The sequence below is a fragment of the Cynocephalus volans genome, chromosome 13 (genome assembly GCF_027409185.1).
Source record: "Cynocephalus volans isolate mCynVol1 chromosome 13, mCynVol1.pri, whole genome shotgun sequence".
Taxonomy (NCBI): domain Eukaryota; kingdom Metazoa; phylum Chordata; class Mammalia; order Dermoptera; family Cynocephalidae; genus Cynocephalus; species Cynocephalus volans.
In genome coordinates, this window is record NC_084472.1 from 8,254,413 (window position 1) to 8,274,641 (window position 20,229).

General features: G+C 41.7%; 1 protein-coding gene and 1 pseudogene across 1 annotated transcript; both read left to right on the forward strand.

The window, feature by feature from the left end:
* Positions 1–5,678: 5,678 nt before the first annotated feature.
* On the forward strand, positions 5,679–6,725 carry LOC134361844 (general transcription factor II-I-like; annotated as a pseudogene).
* Positions 6,725–8,542, forward strand: LOC134361843 (general transcription factor II-I-like; the record flags this gene model as incomplete). The annotated part of the gene is given in 1 exon segment (XM_063076974.1): positions 6,725–8,542. A coding segment is annotated over 1 exon segment (1,686 nt), but the record flags the coding sequence as incomplete, so codon positions are not given.
* Positions 8,543–20,229: the final 11,687 nt, after the last annotated feature.

The window sequence follows — 20,229 nt, forward strand, 5'->3', positions numbered from 1 at the left end:
TCTGGAAATAGAAAGCTTGATTATGTAGAAAGAGAAGAGAATTGCTGGATCAATGTCTTTGTGAATAAGAGGATAGTGACTTTGGATGGGTAGGACCATGGACAGTTCCTCTGTGTGCTCCAGTGGAGGATGGGCTGTGTGGGCACGTGGAATGGTAAGTCTGTGGAAGTTATCTTTTGAATGCTTCAGATTAAATGTAGGCTCAGTGAAGTAAGAAGCATGGCCGTGAAGTCAGAGAGGGTGGAGGAGGAGTTGGTGGTTTGAAAAGAGATGTAAAATATTCATATGGAAGTGTAGGAAAGTGAATGAACTGGGGAAATAGTAGGATTGCCAGACAGCATCCAGGGCCCAACTTGAGGGTCGTGGTCATGAATTTAGCATGAGACCATTCAGTGTGATTGTGATGTTTTCTCCAACCTCATTCAGTTGTAGGAATGCAGATGAGGAGAAGGTGGAGAGTTGGATGTAACCGCGATTGCAGTTTGATGGAGGCAGTGAGGGACAAGGGAGCTGAGGATGTTGGGTTGGCTATGGGATTTAGGTTGAGGAGGAGGAGAGGATATCAAAAGGTGAGGGAGAGTGCCATGTAGTGGTACAGATAGATTGGAGGCTCAGGTGGGGTCAGGATATAGAGTTATGGTACTAGAGGCAGAGGACTTTAGGGTGGTAGGTATTCAAAGCTGTCAGGCTCTGGGGAGAGTGATCTGGAAGTGTTCCTGAGGGGCAGGAGGGCATACGTATTCCACCTCAGTGCCATCGGTACCAACACTGTGGGAGAGACGAGTTCCCATTTGGCAGAGATTAGGGAAAGCTGTGTCCTCACAGGATATTCAGGCTTTTGTTAAGCGGTAAGGTGAAAGGAATGGTCCGAGAAAGGGTTCAGGAACAGCAGATCTTGCTGGTACAGTACAAGGGCTCTGTCTGTTGAGTTGGGAGGAGAGGGGATGCGCAGTCTCATGGGGTTTAGGGTGCCAGCAGTGAGGAGTCCTGAGCTTGCTGTAGGAACTGAAATCAGTAGGTAAAGGGCGTTATCAAGTTAGTCCCACCCAGCAGATGTTGGTGATGAGACTGCAAATGTGGGGAGGGCTGGGGTATCTTGGGACCCTCTTGGTGAGGCGAGGAGGTCTGAAGAGTGTGCTGTCAGCCTGGTTTGGTGGAATCTCAGACACAGTGTATGGCCTCACTTCTCACTGCTGTCAGGGAGAGGTTTAGTGCTCCGTGCTGTCCCTTGACCCCTGTTAATCTGAGTGTGAGGTTCACAGCCTGGAGAAGCATGGCCTTAGTCCCCGTGTGCCTCTTTGACCCCTTCTGGGGGAGGAGGGAGTTTATGCGTTTCAGGAAGTCTTTATTCTAACCTTGGAATTAATTGAGACTTTAGCTGAGTATAGAATTTAAATATGGAAATAATCTTTCGCAAAATTTTGAAGGCATTGCTACAATTGTGTGATAAGCCTCATGTCATTTTGATCCGTGATCTTTTATATCTGAACTATTTTTTCTTTCTTTCTTTTTTTTTTTGTCTTTTTCGTGACTGGCACTCAGCCAGTGAGTGCACTGGCCAGTCCTACATAGAATCCGAACCCGCGGCGGGAGCGTCGCCGCGCTCCCAGTGCAGCACTCTCCCGAGTGCGCCACGGGCCTCGGCCCTCTGAAATATTTTTTCTCTCTGGAAACTTTTAGAATCCTAAGTCCTTTGTGGGTGGGGGTATTTTGCCCCACTTGCTAAATTGTAATTTGCATCGATCTGGAGATTTGCTTGCTTTAGTTCTAGATAATTATAATTTCTTTTGGCAGTATTCCCTCTATTTTTCTCTCTTTTTCTGGAATTGGTCTTTTCCTACTTTAAAAAAAAATTTTTTTTTCTGTTTTAGTGCAGAAAGACAATATTCTGTGTAAGTTTCTAATTTTTTTCCTACTCTTTATTAAATCATTTGGCACTTGTAATTTTAATCTTGAGAGCTCTTTTTTGGTCTCTCATTTTTTTAATGGCCCTTTCTTGTGGATGTAATAGCTACTTGAACTTTTCTGAGGATTTTAATTAGAACATTTTCAAAGTTCTGTAAATTATTTCTTGTCTCTGTGGTTGTTTAGTTTGTTCATCTTTATTTTTGTCTTTGAGCTGCTCCTTTTCTCCTTGTGTCTGATTTGTGGCTGTCTTCTAAGTTGCACGTGTGGGCATCCTTGGCTGTTGCATACATAGGTCTCATTTCCATTAGGCCTCCTCTTGAGGGGGCCATCGTTCCTGGCTGACTTGATTCTAGAGTTAGCAGCTTGGGAATCAGTAACTAGTCTGTCCTTGAGCCAGCAGCCTTGCTGTGCCACAAATCTTTATCTTACATCAGAGACTTATAGCCTGAGGAAAATTTCCAGTCCTCCACAAGGTTAATATTTGAAACTGCAAGGCTTTGGAAAACCAGGCCCTGTGAAGTACATATGCTTTTTAGTATAATCCACAGATTGCTAACCATAGACGCATTCTCTTACCACTTTGGCATGTTGAATAACCATGCCCTTTTTGCTCCTCTTACCTTTTGATGTGCATGTCTGCTGTGGGGATCTCTCTTAAGGAGGCAATTTGGCTTATTATTCATGCTTATTTATCTGACAAGTAAAGATGAAATAGGATGGTGTTTCAAATCTGGCTAGTCTTATGCAACTGATACCTCTGTATTCTTCTTGTTAGTTAATCCTTGATGTTGGTTTGGATCACATTTATACACACTTTTTAAAATCTTGATTATTTGCCACTGAGATCTATTTCACACTAAAAATTCTTATTCGTCCTTTTTATCCTGAGAAACTGGAAACATGGATTGTTATTAAAGGAATAGTGAGCATCTTTCTTCTTATAACTTTAACCTTGGTATTCTGGGAAACGTGTTAGGTTCTGGCACATCCAGAATACAAATCCTATGTATATTTCCAAAAATTTCCTTAAACCCTCTGCCATCTGCCAAAACCAAAAACAGCAACCAAAACAAAAAAATTGAAATAAACTAAAAACTTCCTTAAACTCTAATGAAAATAATTAACATTTGCCAGCAAGGTTAAATACCTCTAGTGGCAAAACCCGAAAACCATAAGAAAGCAGGATATCTTCTTGAAGCATGTTCTTAAAACACGTTTTGAAATTCAAGTCAAGATCCTATCAGGGCACTTCATCTTCTAACCAAGATTGAGTAACAAGGATTGGTTTTGTCCTCCCCCGCTGAAGCAACTAAAATATCAGACAAAATAAATGAAACTACTGTTTTCAAACATACATCAAACATCGGGCAGTTATCACTGAAAGAGGGAAAACAAATGATGATAGCCCTACAATTATATTTCTGGATCACATCTGAGAACCTCAGTGTGGAGCCCAAACATGTTCATGGACTTAAAGAGGCAGAGTTGGGAGTCTGAGGAGGCCAAGGTGGCTAGAGTTTGCAGGGCAGAGCACTGAATAGGAAGAGAGCTAAAAAGAGAGTGCTGTCAATATCTGTAGAGTATCTAAAGTTGCTCAAATTGCTGATATTGGGATGAACATCAATAGTCAATTTTAAAACAAGGCAAATTGTTTCACATGGTTTTCCTTGATTCTTGATGAGTCAGCTGAGGTTGCAGACACTGTTCAGTTGGAGTCAGTACCAATAACTGAGACTTACCCTCTATGAATAATTTATGTGGGACAACCACAGGCAAGAATATTTTCAAAGAAATTGATAAAACACTAATTTAGTACAACCAGGAGTGGAATCTGCTGAAATGTAATACAACTGATAGCAGTAAAATTGTATATAGAGAAGAAAAAGGCTTAGTTAGACAAATTTACAAAGCTTGTGAAAATGTAAGGTATTTAAAGCTTATTTATTGTGTTATTCATCAGAATTAAAAGATGAATGTCCTGACTTGTCAGAAATAATGGGTGAATATCCTGACTTGTGACACAGTAGTTCAGTGGTTTAGCAGTGATAAAGTTGTTTGTTTTTTGTTTGTTTGTTTTTGAGTTCAGGACTGAGATTGAAATTTTTCTTTTTTTTTTTCTTCTTTTAAAAAATATTTATTTATTTATTTATTTATTATTATTTTTTTAAAAATTTTATTTTGTCAATATACATTGTGGCTGATTATTGCTCCCCATCACCAAAACCTCCCTCCCTTCTCCCTCCCCCCTCCCCCCAAGAAATTTTTCTGAATGAGAAAAATTCCCTTCAACGACTATTGCAGACTCAATAATATTTCTTAATGAATTCAACCTTAAATTACAAGGCACAATAGTGCTTATGTATGAACTTGTACTGTGATAGTCATTTCAATCACAACTAACCTTGTCTGAATCATAAGTAATATCATGCTGTTTTATACACTTCCCATGCTGTCAACAGTTTAAACAAGAACTGAGACCTCCATTCTTCACAAATTTACAGCAGATATATTTCCTGAGCACAAACAGTTCCAGAAATATTTTTCAGACCTGGATGCAAGTGCAAAGGAAATTTCTATATTGCAAGATACATTTAACTGTGCAATTGAGAAGTTTGTACCTAACTATCAATTGGAATGATAAGTCTGCAGTGTAATGATGTGCTAAAAGGCAAATATCAAGAGAAGAATCTAATAGAATCCTATAAATGCTCAGCTAAAATCATATGCTTGTGGGTTGATATTAGTATTTGACCTATCTGTGTGAAAAGACATTTTCACAGATGAAATGCATGAGGGTACTTCAAACGGTTCATGGAAAATAGAATTAAAAGATAGTACAAATCTTTCCATGAACTTTTTGAAGAGCCCCTGTATAAACATATCATTACAGATCAACATTAACACGTGAACATTTTAAATTTGGATGATAGGGAATATTAACTACGAACCCTAGTAGGGGAAATATTCTCTCCCTACCCCCTACCAAAAGAACAATTTCCATTCTTCTCATTAGTAGATATGAACTTTTAAAAAGTGTACTCAATTATTGTTTTGATTTTTAAAATTGTACCAAGAAAAAAGTTGTGGAATTTACTATTTTCCTTGTTAATTAAGTATACCCTGTCATGGATTTTGCCTCTTGGTCAACAAAGCCTAAAATATTTACTATCTGGTCCTTAACAGAAAACTTTTCTGACGTCCATTCCTAAGTAGCAGATAGCAGCCCTTTGAGAACTGAGCTTCAGGACTGACCATTATCCAGGGCTCATACTGTCTACTCTGTGGGGCACATGTAGGACTGATCCAAATACCACCGCAAATGCTTTGAAAATTTAGCTGACATTATAACAACACCTCACAGAAAACAGGTTGGAACTGTGTTCTGGATCAGTCCTGCTCGAATGCCTGCTACAACAAAACTACATCAAAATGACAACACCAACAAAAAATTCTCCTTAGAGTTTAAACAAAACTCAGGTTCTCATGACATAATATTCAAAATGTCCAGGAAACAGTCCCGAGATACTCAGCATATGAAGAACCTTGAACACCTCAACTCATAAGAAAAAAGACAATTGGGGCGGCCATGCGGCGGTGACAGGAGCGCGGCCGAGACGCACGGGCCCCTCGCCCTCTCACCTCTTGCCCGACCCCCAGCTCGCCTCCGCCGAGGCTGCTCCATGGTGGCCGCAGCTCGCCCGCGGCCCACACTCGCCTCTCTTCGGCACCCCGGCCCTGGCGCTGCCTGGAGGCTGCCGCACTCGGGGATCATGGCTCAAGTAGCAGTGTCCACGCTGCCTGTTGAAGATGAGGAGTCCTCAGAGAGCAGGATGGTGGTGACGTTCCTCATGTCTGCTCTTGAGTCCATGTGTAAAGAACTGGCCAAGTCCAAGGCAGAAGTGGCCTGCATTTCAGTATATGAAACAGATGTGTTTGTTGTTGGAACCGAAAGAGGACGTGCTTTTGTCAATACCAGAAAGGATTTTCAAAAAGATTTCGTAAAATACTGTGTTGAAGAAGAAGAAAAGGCTGCGGAGATGCATAAAATGAAATCTACAACCCAGGCGAATCGATGAATGTAGATGCTGTAGAGATTGAAACACTCAGAAAAACAGTTGAGGACTATTTCTGCTTTTGCTATGGGAAAGCTTTAGGCAAATCCACAGTGGTACCCATTCCGTATGAGAAGATGCTAGGAGACCAGGGGGCTGTGGTAGTGCAGGGGCTTCCGGAAGGAGTTACCGTTAAACACCCTGAGAATTATGATCTTGCAACCCTGAAATGGATTTTGGAGAACAAAGCAGGGATTTCATTTATCATTAAGAGACCTTTCCTAGAGCCAAAGAAGCACCTTGGTGGTCGTGTGATGGTAACAGATGCTGAAAGGTCAATACTATCCCAAGGTGGAAGTTGTGGCCCCATCAAAGTGAAAACAACCCACAGAGGATTCTGGCATTTCCCTGGAAATGGAAGCTGTGACAGTAAAGGAAGAATCAGAAGATCCTGATTACTATCAATATAATATTCAAGGAAGCCATCATTCTTCAGAGGGCAATGAAGGAACAGAAATGGAAGTACCAGCAGAAGATTCTACTCAACAAGTCCCTTCAGAAACAAGTGAGGACCCTGAAGTTGAGGTGACTATTGAAGATGATGATTATTCTCCGCCTACTATGAGACCAAAGAGCAGTGAGCCACTGCAGCCACCAGTTACGGAACCTGCCAATGCTGGAAAACGAAAAGTGAGGGAGTTCAACTTTGAGAAATGGAATGCTTGAATTACTGATCTACGTGAACAAGTGGAAGAGTTGTTTGAAAGAAAATATGCTCAAGCTATAAAAGCCAAGCCCCGGTGACGATCCCATACCCACTTTTCCAGTCTCATGTTGAAGATCTTTATGTAGAAGGACTTCCTGAAGGAATTCCTTTTAGAAGACCATCTCCTTATGGAATTCCTCGCCTTGAGAGGATATTACTTGCCAAGGAAAGGATTCATTTTGTGATTAAGAAACATGTTGAAGGACTACCAGAAAACATTCCTTTTAGAAGTCCCTTATGGTAAGGAATCCCAAGGCTGGAAAAAATCATTCAAGTCGGCAATCGAATCAAATTTATTATTAAAAGACCAGAACTTCTGACTCACAGTACAACTGAAGTTACTCAGCCGAGAACGAATACACCAGTCAAAGAAGATTGGAATGTCAGAATTACCAAGCTACGGAAGCAAGTGGAAGAGATTTTTAATTTGAAATTTGCTCAAGCTCTTGGACTTACTGAGGCAGTAAAAGTACCATATCCTGTGTTCGAATCAAATCCCGAGTTCCTTTATGTAGAAGGCTTGCCAGAAGGAATTCCCTTTTGAAGCCCTACCTGGTTTGGAATTCCACGACTTGAAAGGATTGTCTGTGGGAGTAATAAAATCAAGTTTGTTGTTAGAAAACCTGAACTAGTTGTTTCCTACTTGCCTCCTGGAATGGCTAGTAAGATAAACACTAAAGCATTGCAGTCTCCAAAAAGACCACGAAGCCTTGGGAGTAATTCAAAGGTTCCTGAAACTGAGGTCACTGTTGAAGGTCCTAATAACAACAGTCCTCAAACCTCAACTGTTCGAACCCCTACCCAGACTAATGGTTCTAATGTTCCCTTCAAGCCTCGAGGGAGAGAATTTTCCTTTGAGGCCTGGAATGCCAAAATCACGGACCTAAAACAGAAAATTGAAAATCTTTTCAATGAAAAATGTGGCGAAGCTCTTGGCCTTAAACAGGCTGTGAAAGTGCCATTTGCATTATTTGAATCTTTCCCAGAAGATTTTTATGTGGAAGGCCTACCTGAGGGTGTGCCATTCCGAAGACCATCTACTTTCGGCATTCTGAGGCTGGAGAAGATACTCAGAAACAAGGCCAAAATTAAGTTCATTATTAAAAAGCCTGAAATGTTTGAGATGGCAATTAAGGAGAGCACCTCCTCTAAGAGCCCTCCAAGAAAAATAAATTCATCACCCAATGTTAATACTACTGCATCAGGCGTTGAAGATCTTAACATCATTCAGGTGACAATTCCAGACGATGATAATGAAAGACTGTCAAAAGTTGAAAAAGCTAGACAGCTAAGAGAACAAGTGAATGACCTCTTCAGTCAAAAATTTGGTGAAGCTATTGGGATGGGTTTTCCTGTGAAAGTTCCCTACAGGAAAATCACAATCAACCCTGGCTGTGTGGCGGTTGATGGCATGCCCCCTGGGGTATCATTCAAAGCCCCTAGTTACCTGGAAATTAGCTCCATGAGAAGGATCTTAGATTCTGCTGAGTTTATCAAATTCACAGTCATTAGACCATTTCCAGGACTTGTGATTAATAACCAATTGGTTGATCAGAATGAGTCAGAAGGCCCAGTGATACAAGAATCAGCTGAGCCAAGCCAGTTGGAGGTTCCAGTGACAGAAGAAATAAAAGAGACTGATGGAAGCTCTCAGATCAAGCAAGAACCAGACCCCACGTGGTAGACCTGCTCCCTCCTAGGCTTAAAGTATCAGTGGTTGAGAAGAGCTTTTTGGACCTGTTACCGCCCCAAGCTGTGTAATATACTTGTATAACAGAAATACCTTCTATACAAACCTTTTTTTCTACTTTTAGATAGAAATGTCTACTTTTTTCAGCAGTTCTGTGAATTGAATTAAAGAGCAGAGTGACTGTAGATGGGGAATGGCTGGTTTACTTTGGAATGTATTATAAAGATTTTACAGCAATGCTGGAAAAATGACAGGGAAAATGACAGGGATGAATCTCATTGGACTTTTTACATATTCAGCAGAGCCTTCAGCTGTGGTGTTTATTTTCCAATCAAGTGAAGATATCTCCTACTGGAACATCTCAGCTTCTGCAGTGGAGAAAATTCCTGTGATAGTTCAGTTCTTTAGGTTTTCTATTTGAAAAATCATTTAAATGAACCTTTGTTCACAGCTCTCCTTAATGACTGAGTGAACAATTAGTATCTGTATATTTGACTAAACCTTTTCCTAAGCTATCTATCATGGTTCATATGTTTTTTATCATAATTAAAAGAAAAACCCTCTGGATCACCTAACAGTCAGAGGTCAGTATCTCAGCGTGTGGATTATAGGCGAAATACAGAGAACCTGTACCAGTTTTACTTTTCATCCAAATAAAATGCACGGTGTACCAGAAGTTGAAGATCAGGTATGAGTACTTGGGCACACTAGACGACACTAAAGCCCCTCAGTCACGTATCCGACTTGTCATGTTGTGGAATTCTTTGGCACATGTACCAGCTTGGATCAGGCTCGAGGGGTTGTCATTGCCTGCATCATTTCCTAATTCTACTTGTCACATTGAGGCCCCAGTGTGGAGAGTGATGGGTCGGTAAGCTGATTATGCACCCTCTGATGTTCTGCGCCATTTTAGGAGAATCTTACATGTGTTGAGATTTTGCAAACAATTAATTGTAAAATAACCAGCTGTATGAAAAGCTGGAGTATGTGATGGCATAGAATGTTCATTTCCTCTCACAATATTCACAATGGAGAGTTATATTACATGGTAGCAGAAATAGGCATTTTTATGTGTTGCTTATATTTTACCTCAAATTAAATTGTAGATATAGGGTAATAAATAAAATCCATCCATGCCTTTCACACACTAAAAAAAAAAAAGAAAAGAAAAGAAAAGAAAAGAAAAGAAAAGAAAAGAAAAAAGACAATCAATAGATGCCAAACCAGAAATAACAAAAATGTTTGAATTATTACACAACTTTAAAGTAGCTATTATATTCATGCTTCATGAAGTAAGAGCACTCTTCAAATGAATCAAAAGATACAATGTCTCAGCATACATTTAGAAGATATAAAGAACTAAATGCATATTTTAGAACTGAAAAAGTAGATCAGAATTAAACAAAGGTGACTGTCATCACTTGTAGTTTTAGCATTGCCCTGGAAGTTCTAGCCAAGGCAATAATATAAGAAAAAATATATACAAATATTGGCACACACATAAATTTTATCATTATTTACATTAAAAGTGATTATTCATCCATAAAACCCATAAGAATTGATTGAAAAAATATTTTAAAGAATTAAGAGAGTTCAATAACATACAAAACTCAGTTATTATAAACCACTATACCAACATTAGCTATTTAAAAGATATAGTGGGGGGAGGGGGCTCATTCACAACAGCAATGGAAAAGTTTAGAAAACTAATAATAAACCTAAAAGAAATTTATGGAAGCTCTCTGAAAATATATTTCTAGATAAGATGATTGAAAGAACAAAAATAGCACTTATATATCTCTTTTCTTTCCTGAGGCATCAGTAAAATGAGAGTAAATGAATTTTTAAAAAGGCATAAATCCACAAAAATAAATCTAACAGGAGAAGGATCATCCACAGACCAGACATATATATACATTTTTGGAAAGTGGAAAATGAATGGATTAGTGATCTATTACACAGGATGGAGAAAGCTAACACGTAGAGAACACTGAGAGCTACTATTCAAACAAAAAGAGATTGATTTCACAGAATTTTGGCAAGGCTTGGGAGTTAGAAGCAACATGAACAGTGGAAGGTGGTGATATGGGGTGGAACTAAAAATGGTATGATGTGGATGTTTGAAGCAAAAATCATAAAACCTAGTACTCCTGCCACAGTGGCATATATGGAATGTTAGTCCCAGGCAGAAGATTAATTCTCTGGAGAAATTCAACAGAGAGAGGACTCAGGAATGTCATGTACTTTGGAAGGTGAGATGAGTCAGATAGGGCTGAAAATGAGATGAATTCAAAGTCTGCAAATGGAAAGGTTGGATTCCTTCCCTGTTCCAGAAGTAGACCACATCTCCCTCCCATGCAGAATATTGAAGGAGTCTTCTACGAAGAAACTTAATGGTCCCCCCAAAAGACTTCCACATACTGATATTTATAGGTCCTTCATACATTGCTGGTATAAAATGGTACAGCCACTTTGGAAAACAGTCTGGCAATTCCTCAAAACGTCAAACACAGAGTTATAACATGGCCCAGCAATCCCACCCCTCGTTATCTACCCTAGAGAACTGAAAACATATATCCACTGAAACATGTATATGAATGTTTATAAGAGCACTATTCACAATAGCCAAAAGGTAGAAACAACCCCATGTCCATCATGTGATGAGTGGATAAACAAAATGCTGTATATCCATACTGTGGAGTATTTGGCAACAAAAAGGAATAAAGTAGCAATGCATGCTACAACATGGATGAATCTTGAAAACAATGCTGAGTGAAAAAAGACCACATGTTGTATGCTTCATTTACAATTTACATGAAATATTCAGGCAAATCTATGGAGATAGATAGTAGGTCAGTAATTGTATAGGGCTGGGAGAAGGGGCTGGGAAGAGGGAGTGACTGACTGTTGATGGGTACAGGGTTTCTTTGCAGGGACAATGAAAATATTCTAAAATTAGATTATGGTGATAGTTGTACCGGTCTGAACTAAAAACCACTGAGCTGCATACTGTAAATAGGTATATTTTTCTGTATGTATTTTTTTCTTCAACAGAACAGTTGAAAGTTTAGAAAATAAAGAAGTAATCAATCATATTGAGTGCTACAGAGGCATTATGTAAAATAAGGACTACAAAAAGTCCATTGGATTTAGCAACATGAAGGTCATTGATGAATTTTGTAATTCAGTTTTAGTGGAGTGGTAGAAGGTAAAAGCCAGATTGGAATAAATTGAGAAATGGTTTGGTTATGGAAAGGAGAGAACTTCTTAACCGCTCTCGGTTATAAAGCAATCAAGAAAGTATTTAAGTTTCTAGAATAGATATTCAATACTAAAATGTTCCTAAGAAGCACAAATGGAGTGATTGGCCATGTGTACAAGAAGAACCACTTCTTTCAGTGTAGGAGGAGGAAATGTGTGAAAGACTTGTAAATTTGATACTGTGAAGATAATTGGATGGCCTCTATTTTCTCTGAAGTGGTAAGCAAGGCCATCTGTTTAGAATAAATAGTGAAAAAGGGAAATTAGGAGAGTAAAAGAACTGATTAGAAAAATATAGTATCTTTGTCAGAAAATGTTTTTTTTGTCTTTTTCGTGACCAGCACTCAGCCAGTGAGTGCACCGGCCACTCCCATATAGGATCCAAACCCGTGGTGGGAGCGCGCGGCACCGCACTCTCGAGTGCGCCATGGGCTCGGCCCTTTGTCAGAAAATGTTTAGCACCCACTTAAGCGTAATAACTACGAATCTATACTGGATCTGTTCTTTATTTGCTTGTTCTGTTTTTGATCTACAATAAATTGTCCAACTAAAAATCACAGAAAACGCAGACATTTGGATTCATCCAGTGTTGTGATTTTGCCAGATTTGGGGGGAGAGAACAAAAAGACAAGGGGCCATGTTTTTAAGAGCATTGTTATAATAATCAACCACATTGTATACCGACAAAATAAAATTAAAAAAAAAAAAGAGCATTGTTAGGAGAGTGATTGGAATGCTGGACCATGAAATTCAAGTTAGGTAAGGGATAAAGAGTTGAGAAAAAGTATGTTCCACTAGGACAGAGCTTTTTGTCTATGTTGTTCACCACTTTATTCCCAGTTCTTAGAAAAATGACTGTTTGAATTAATGGTCTGATGAGACAAATGGGCAGAGATAGTGGGAATGGTTGAAAAACCAAGCTTGAAGGTTAAGATGTGCGCATCAGGAAGTAGTGAGACATTTGAATTACTGAATTCTTTTAAAACAGATGCAGTTTTAATTGATGACAAATTCTAGGATATGACTATGTGAAAGGCTTGCTTGGAAAGTCTTTGGAGTTGAGAAAAGGTCAAATAACTTAGTCCTCAGCGTGTTGGTGTCATTCTTGTGATGCTGACATCAGCGGGGATGATGGTAAAGTTGAATTGGAGGGGAAGACTGTGAATCAGGTGTTAACATATTCAGTGATTGAGAGTGAGTAGGTCCATAGATGATACAAATGGAGAGAAGTTGAGGGTGGTAGAGCAATGACAGGATCCTCAGGGTAATAGGAGTTTAATGAGAGACTGGGGGAATAATGGTCAAAAAGCAATAATGAAAGCAATGATGTTTCCAATACTACCTACTGACCCTGAAATACATAGGGTATGCTGAATATAAACAATTTCCAATCAGAAGGATGTAGGGGAAGCATTGACCTCAGAAAAGAGCCAGGTTTCACTTAAAGATAGGAGATGGAGGGAATACTCTAAGAAGAATGCAAAATATAGCAGAGAGTGTCATGAAGCAAAAGCTCCAGAAGCAGTGGGGGTGAAGGGAAGGGTTAGGAATAAAGGGAGAGAAATTATAGAACATAATGGGGATAGCGGTATTTTGCTGGGACTATGATGGATCCGGATGGGGAGTACCTTTTGGGCATTGGCTAAAGGAAAAAGAGACAGTTGATTTAGTCTCAAAAGACTTTTTATTTTTTTTTTTCTTCTGTGACCGGCCGCACCGCGCTCAGCCAGTGAGCGCACCGGCCATCCCTCCGTCCCTCTATAGGATCCCAGCCTGCGGCGGGAAAGCGCTGCTGCGCTCCCAGCGCCGCACTCTCCCGAGTGCGCCGCGGAGTCAGCCCTCAAGAGACTTTTGGACCTAACCTAAGTGCTCTTCAATACTGGATTGGTAAAGTGATCTAAAGTCATTAAAAATAATGTAAGAAATTGATATGGAAAAATGGTCCTAATATATTAAGTGAAAACCATATGTGTAGTATCCTTTTTGTAAAATGAGAAGAATTGATGAATGGATAATACTTTTTAGAATGTTTGAAATATGTTGCAGTTTAAAAAAGACGAGCTGTCCAAAGATCAAAACAGTTTCCTAGGAGGAAGGTGCTAAAACTTGAGCTGTAACGCCATTTATTTTTTCAACAAATATTTACCACTTTCCTTGTACCAGATACCATTCTTGACACTGGAGATAACAGTAATAAATAACATTAATGACTCTACCTTTACAGAGCCCATACTGTTGAGGAGGACAGATGATCAATCAATAAATAATAAATTAACAACCTATTTTAGGTAGTATTGTGTAATATAAAGAAAATAAAACACCATAAACCAATAAAGTGACTGTGGAGTGATGGCTGTTTAGGATAGAGTAGCTAAGGAAGGCCTTTTGGAGGAAGTGACATTTAAACAAAAACGTCTAATTACTCCCCACCCCACTGCAGACACTCCCTGCTGTTTTCCCGCCCCTCCCACCCGCCTTGCCCTAGGCACTGGCCCGGCCCCGCCCACTCTGGGGTGTGGACTCCTCCCCCTGAGGCGGCCTGGAGAGGCGGGGAGCGCATGTCTCCCAGACGCAGCCGGGAGGCGGGCGCCCCAGAACCTGCTTGTTTCCCCTGCGCACCGGAGGACCTGCTGCCGGCGGTAGCGGCGCCAGCGGCAGCGGGGCAATCAGTGCCACGGGCAGCGGCAGCAGCGGAGGAAGCGGCGGCAGCGGAGGTGGCGGCAGCTGGTCAAGCGGCGCCAACGGCAGCAGCAGCAGTTGGAGAAGCGGAGGCAGCGGAGCTGGCGGCAGCGGGTCAAGGGGCGCCAACGGCAGCGGCAGCAGTTGGGGAAGCGGAGGCAGCGGAGCCGGCCGCAGCGGGTCGAGGGGCGCCAACGGCAGCGGCAGCAGTTGTAGAAGCGGAGGCAGCGGAGCTGGCGGCAGGGTCAAGGGGCGCCAACGGCAGCGGCAGCAGTTGGGGAAGCGGAGGCAGCGGAGCCGGCCGCAGCGGGTCGTGGGGCGCCAACGCCAGCGGCAGCAGTTGTAGAAGCGGAGGCAGCGGAGCTGGCGGCTGCGGGTCGAGGGGCGCCAACGGCAGCGGCAGCAGTGGTGGAAGCGGCGCCGGGCGCAACGGGAGAAGCGGCGCCAGAGGCAGCGTCGGCCCCGGCTGCGGCGGTAGTGGCGGCCGATGGAGGAGACCCGCGAGGGGAGCAGCGCACCGTAGCAGGTAGAGCCCGGGTGAGGGGGCTGTGGCTCCCGAGCGAGGCAGGGGAGCAGCGTCCTCGGGATGAGATGGAGGCGGCACGGGGTGCCTTAGGAGGTTCCCCCGAGTTCTGAGTTCGGGAGGGGCGGCGGAGGCCAGTGGGGAGGATGCAGACGGCGGGCGGCATGCCCGGCGCTGGCAGAGACAGGAGGCCTGGGCGCCCTCCTCCCCTCCGGAGGAGCCCAGCCCTGCCCCGCCGTCAGTCCGTCCTTCCGTCCGTCCTCCCGTCCGTCCGTCCGGCCGTCCGTCCTCCCGTCCGTCCCCAACTCGCAGGGTCGCCTTGTCCCAGGGCTGCTGCGGGAGCAGCTAGCAGGGGATGGTGTGGGGGCCAGACCGGAGTAGCAGGTGCAGCTGGGCTGTGGCCTGCTGGTCACGGGGCCGTGTCCTCGGTCCGGGCCTGGTGAGCCATCCCCGCCGCTGCGAGTGCGAGGGCGGTAGGGACGAGGCCACCAGGGGTGGGCGGGGAGCGGTTTTCTCCTCATCATAAGGTTGAGTGTGTTCTTTGTATTTCTACTGCCATTACTGCTGACTTTCGTCCCTGCAGACGTGGTGCTGGGGCACGTTAGCGTCATCTTTGAGATGGAAGGGCCCTCTGCAGCGCTTTGGGAGAGTGGTCTGCTGTGGGGGATCCTCTCGGCCTTCCTCTGTCTGGGAGAGGATTTTCTCTCTCCGTGTTTGAGGGATACTCTTGACCGGTATAGTGCTCTTGTCTCAAAGGCTTTGGCTTTGTTGTTGTTGAATTTTTTCTTTGAGTAGAACATCTCTTTCTTTCCTGGACTGGGAGTTTTGTGTTGAAGAATTTACTGAAATCCATATTAGGACGTGTGTGTGTGTGTGTGTGTGTGTGTGTGTGTGTGTGTGTGTGTGTGTGTGTGTGTGTGTGTGTGTGTGTGTGTGTGTGTGTGTGTGTGTGTGTGTGTGTGTGTGTGTGTGTGTGTGTGTGTCCTTCCCTCTCATGCAGCTTTCAGTATTCTTTGTGTGTGTGTGTGTGTGTGTCCTTCCCTCTCATGCAGCTTTCAGTATTCTTTGTGTGTGTGTGTGTGTGTCCTTCCCTCTCATGCAGCTTTCAGTATTCTTTGTGTGTGTGTGTGTGTCCTTCCCTCTCATGCAGCTTTCAGTATTCTTTGTGTGTGTGTGTGTGTGTGTGTGTGTGTGTGTCCTTCCCTCTCATGCAGCTTTCAGTATTCTTCCTTGGCGTTCTGTGTGGTTTTCTCTGTTTGACTAGTGTAAGTGAGGCTGATCTGAGCTTTCCTGTAGAAACTTTTGTGTGGACAGATTTTCAGTTTTCATTCGTATGTACCCAAAGGTAGGATTGCTGGGCCACATAGTAAGTTTCCATTTCACAGTTTGAAAAACTACCGAACTGGTTTCCTGACAGTGTGTACCATTTTACAGTCTGTCCCTCAATATATGTGGGTTGTGATATCTCCATAGCCTTGTGAACACTTTGTCTGACTGTCTTTTTGATTTACAGCCCTTCTAAAGGGTATGACATATTATCTCACTGCGGTATTGATAGACATTTCCTTATTGGTGACGATGAATATGTCTTTCGGTGCTTATTGGCCTTTCCTGTCTGTCCCTTAGAAAAATGTTTATTTGAATTATCTGAGGAGTTTTGTGGTTTGTTTGTTTCGGCGGCTGGCCTGTGTGGGGATCCTGAGCCTTGATCTTGGTATTAGAACAGGACACTCTAACCAACAGAGCTAATTGGCCGACTCTTCCTCTGACCATTTTTTAAATTGGGCTAATTGTCTTTTGGATCGCTGGTAGTAGGAGCTCTTTCTATAGTCTTGTTCTTAATCTACGAATTGAAAATGTTTTTTTCCTGTGCAGCCTGATGTCTTTTCATTTTCTCAATGATGTCCTTTTAAGCACAGCAGTTTTTACTTTGGATGATGTCCGATTTACTCTTTCTTTATATGGGTTCTTGTGTTTTTGGCATCTTACCTAAGAGACCATCACCAAATCCAGCATGACAAAGGTTTATTCCTGTGTTTCACGAGTGTTGTAGTTTTAATTCTTACAGTTAGCTCTGTGACACATTTGGAGTTCACTTTTGGGTATGGGGTTAGAAAGGAGCTGGATTTCATTTTTTTCCAAGTGGCTATTCAATGACTCAGTTGTGGTCATAAAACACTTGTGAAAATCCAGTTGTCATAGATGTATGAGCTTGCTTTTAGACTGTCAGTTCTGTTCCTCTGATGTACACTTTACGCCGGCACTGCACTATGTTTCTTTTAATTTGACTTTAATTTTTACTTTTTTTGACAGCTAGCAACTGCATATGTTTATAGGGCACCATGTAATCATTCCATACATGTGTACATTGTGCAGTGAGCAAGTTAGGCAAATAACATGTTCGTGACCTCACATACGTCCTCCCTTGTGGTAAGAACACTGAAAATCTACTCTTTTGGTAATTCTGAAATATACATTATTATTAACTATAGTCACCTTCCTGTGTAATAGATCACCATACCTGATATCTCCAAAGTGAAACTTGGTACTCATTGGTCAAACTTCCCTTTTTTCTGGTTCCCGCATCCTTCCCCCTCCTCCCCAGCTCTCAGACTCTGCTAACCAACATTCTGGTCTCTACTTCCATGAGTTTGACCTTTCTAGTTTCCACATTCAAGTGAAATCATGCAGCATGTCGTTCTGTGCCTGGATTGTGCCACTTAGCATAATGTCTTCTAGATGCATTCGAGTTGTTGCAAATGACAGGATTTTGTTCTTTTCTAAGGCTGAATAGTATTTCGTTGTGTACGTATACCACCTTTTCTTTATCTGTTCGTCTGTTAATAAACACTAAGGTTGATTCTATATCTTGACTCTTATGAATAATGCCGCAATGAAAATGGGAGTACAGATATCTCTTCAACCTATTAATTTCACTTCTTTGGGGGATATCCCTGAAGTGGATTACTGGATCATATGGTAATTCTGTTTACAGTTTTTTGAGAAACCTCCACGCTGTTTTCTGTAATGGCTGTACGTTCCTACCAGCAGTGTACAAGGGTTTCCTTTTGTCCACATCCTGGCCAATGCTAGTTATCTTTTGTCTTTTTGATAAAATCCATTCTAAAGGGTATGAAGTAATATCTCTTAGTGATTTTAATTTGTATTTCCCTGATGATGAGTGAGGTTGAGCATTTTTTCATCAAACTGTTGGTTATGTGGAGGTCTTATTCTGAGAAATGGATATTCAATTACTCTGCCCATTTTTGAATCGGGTTGCTGTCTTGCTATTGAGTTGTTTGAATTTTGTACATATTTTCAGATACTTATTCATTATCAGATGTATAGTTTTCCAGTATTTTCTCTCATTCCAGACATTGTGTCTTCACTCTCCTAATTGTTCTTTTCCTCTGCAGAAGCTTTTTAATTGGATGCAATCCCATTTTTGTCTGTGTTTGAGTTTGTCACCTTGCTTTTGGGGTTAACTCCGAAAAATCATTGCCCAGACCAGTGTTGTGGAGCTTTTCCCATATGTTTTCTTCTAGTAGTTTGACAGTTTCAGGTGTTCCATTTACCTGTTTAATCCATATTGAGTGTCGATTTTTGTATGTGGTCTCAGATAAGATAAGGGTTCAAGTTCATTTTTCTGAATGTGTATACATGGTTTTGCCAGCACCGGTTATTGAAGAAACTGTTATTTGCTCATTAAGTGTTCTTGGTACCTTTATTGAGAATCATTTGACTGTAAATGTGTAGGTTTATTTTGCAGCTCCAGTGTGTTTCATTGGTTGATGTTCCCGTTTTTAGTCTACTACCTTGTTGTTTTGATGACTGTAGCATTTGTCTTAGTCCATTTCTGTTGCTTATAACAGAATTCCCTCAAACTGGGTGATTTATAAAGAAACAGTCTTTATCGCTTACAGTTTCAGATGCTGGGAAACCGAAAGTCTAGGAAACACATCTGGTGAGGATCTTCTTTGGGGGTGACTTCAACGACACAGGGTATCACACTGTAAGAAAGGCAGGAGCGAGCGAGCAAGAGAGAGAGAGAAAGAGAGAAAGAGAAATGGCATGCTCCTTGTGTGCTCTCCTTTTAAAGACCCCGGAACCATGCCCCTGACCACCATTAAAACCATCAGTTTATTAATCTCTTTACTAAAGCATGGTCCTCACAATCTAATCACCTCTTCAAGGCCCCACCTTTCAATTCCCATAGGAAGAATTCCCACCCTGTTAACACTGTCACAGTGGGAGTTCAACTTCTATTACATGAACTCTGAGGGACAGAATTCAACCCACAGCTGCTTTGTAGTATATCTTGAAGTCAGGTCGTGTGATGCCTCCAGCCGTGTGTTCATTTTGCTCAAGTTTGCCTATTCAGGGTCTTTTGAGTTCCACAGGAAAAATGAAAAATGACGTTGGACTTTCGATAGGGGTTGCATTCCATCTGTATATCACTCCAGGCCCTATGAACATTTGAACAATATTAATTTTTCTGATCTATAAATATGAACATGTATTTTCACTCATTTGTGTTTGCTTCCATTTCTTCCATCGGTGTTTTATGGTGTTCAATATACAGACGTTTCATATCCTGGTTAAATTTACTTCTAAATGTTTTTTGGCTGGTATCGTGAATGGGATGGTGTTCTTATGTTTTTGGACAGTTCATTGTTGGCGTATAGAAGTGTGACTGATTTTTGTGTGTTGATTTTGTATCCTACAACCTTACTGAATTTGTTTTTCAGTGCTCACAGATTTTGGTGGTATCTTTAGGTGTTTCTGTTCTATATGCAAGATCACGTTGCCAGCAAACAGACAATTTCACTTCTTCCCTTTTGATTGGAATTCCTTTTATTTCATTTCTTGCCTAATTGCTGTGGCTAGGACTTCCATTATGATACTGAAAGCAGTGAGAGTGGGCATCCTCGTCTTGTTCCTGATCCTAGAAGAAAAGGTCACAACTTTTCACCATTGATTGTGGTGTTGGCTGGGGGTTGGTCACATGTGGCCTTTATTGTGTTGACGTGTATTTCTTCTATACCTCATTTGTTGGGTCTTTTTATCACGAGATGTTGTTGAAGTTTGTCAGATGCTTTTTCCGCATCTGTTCAGGTGCTCTTGTAGTTTTGGTCCTTCATTCTGTTCATATGGTATACCACATGTATTATTTTGCATGTGTTGGAGCATCCTTGCATCCCAGGTATAAATCCCATTTGATGATGGTGGATGATCTTTTTAATGTGTTGTTAAAATTGTGGAGAAGCCCATATCAGATCTTTCCTCTCATGATTAGACTCATATGTCCAAATGCATATTCCTAGTATATGCCTCTGTGTCATATGGCATT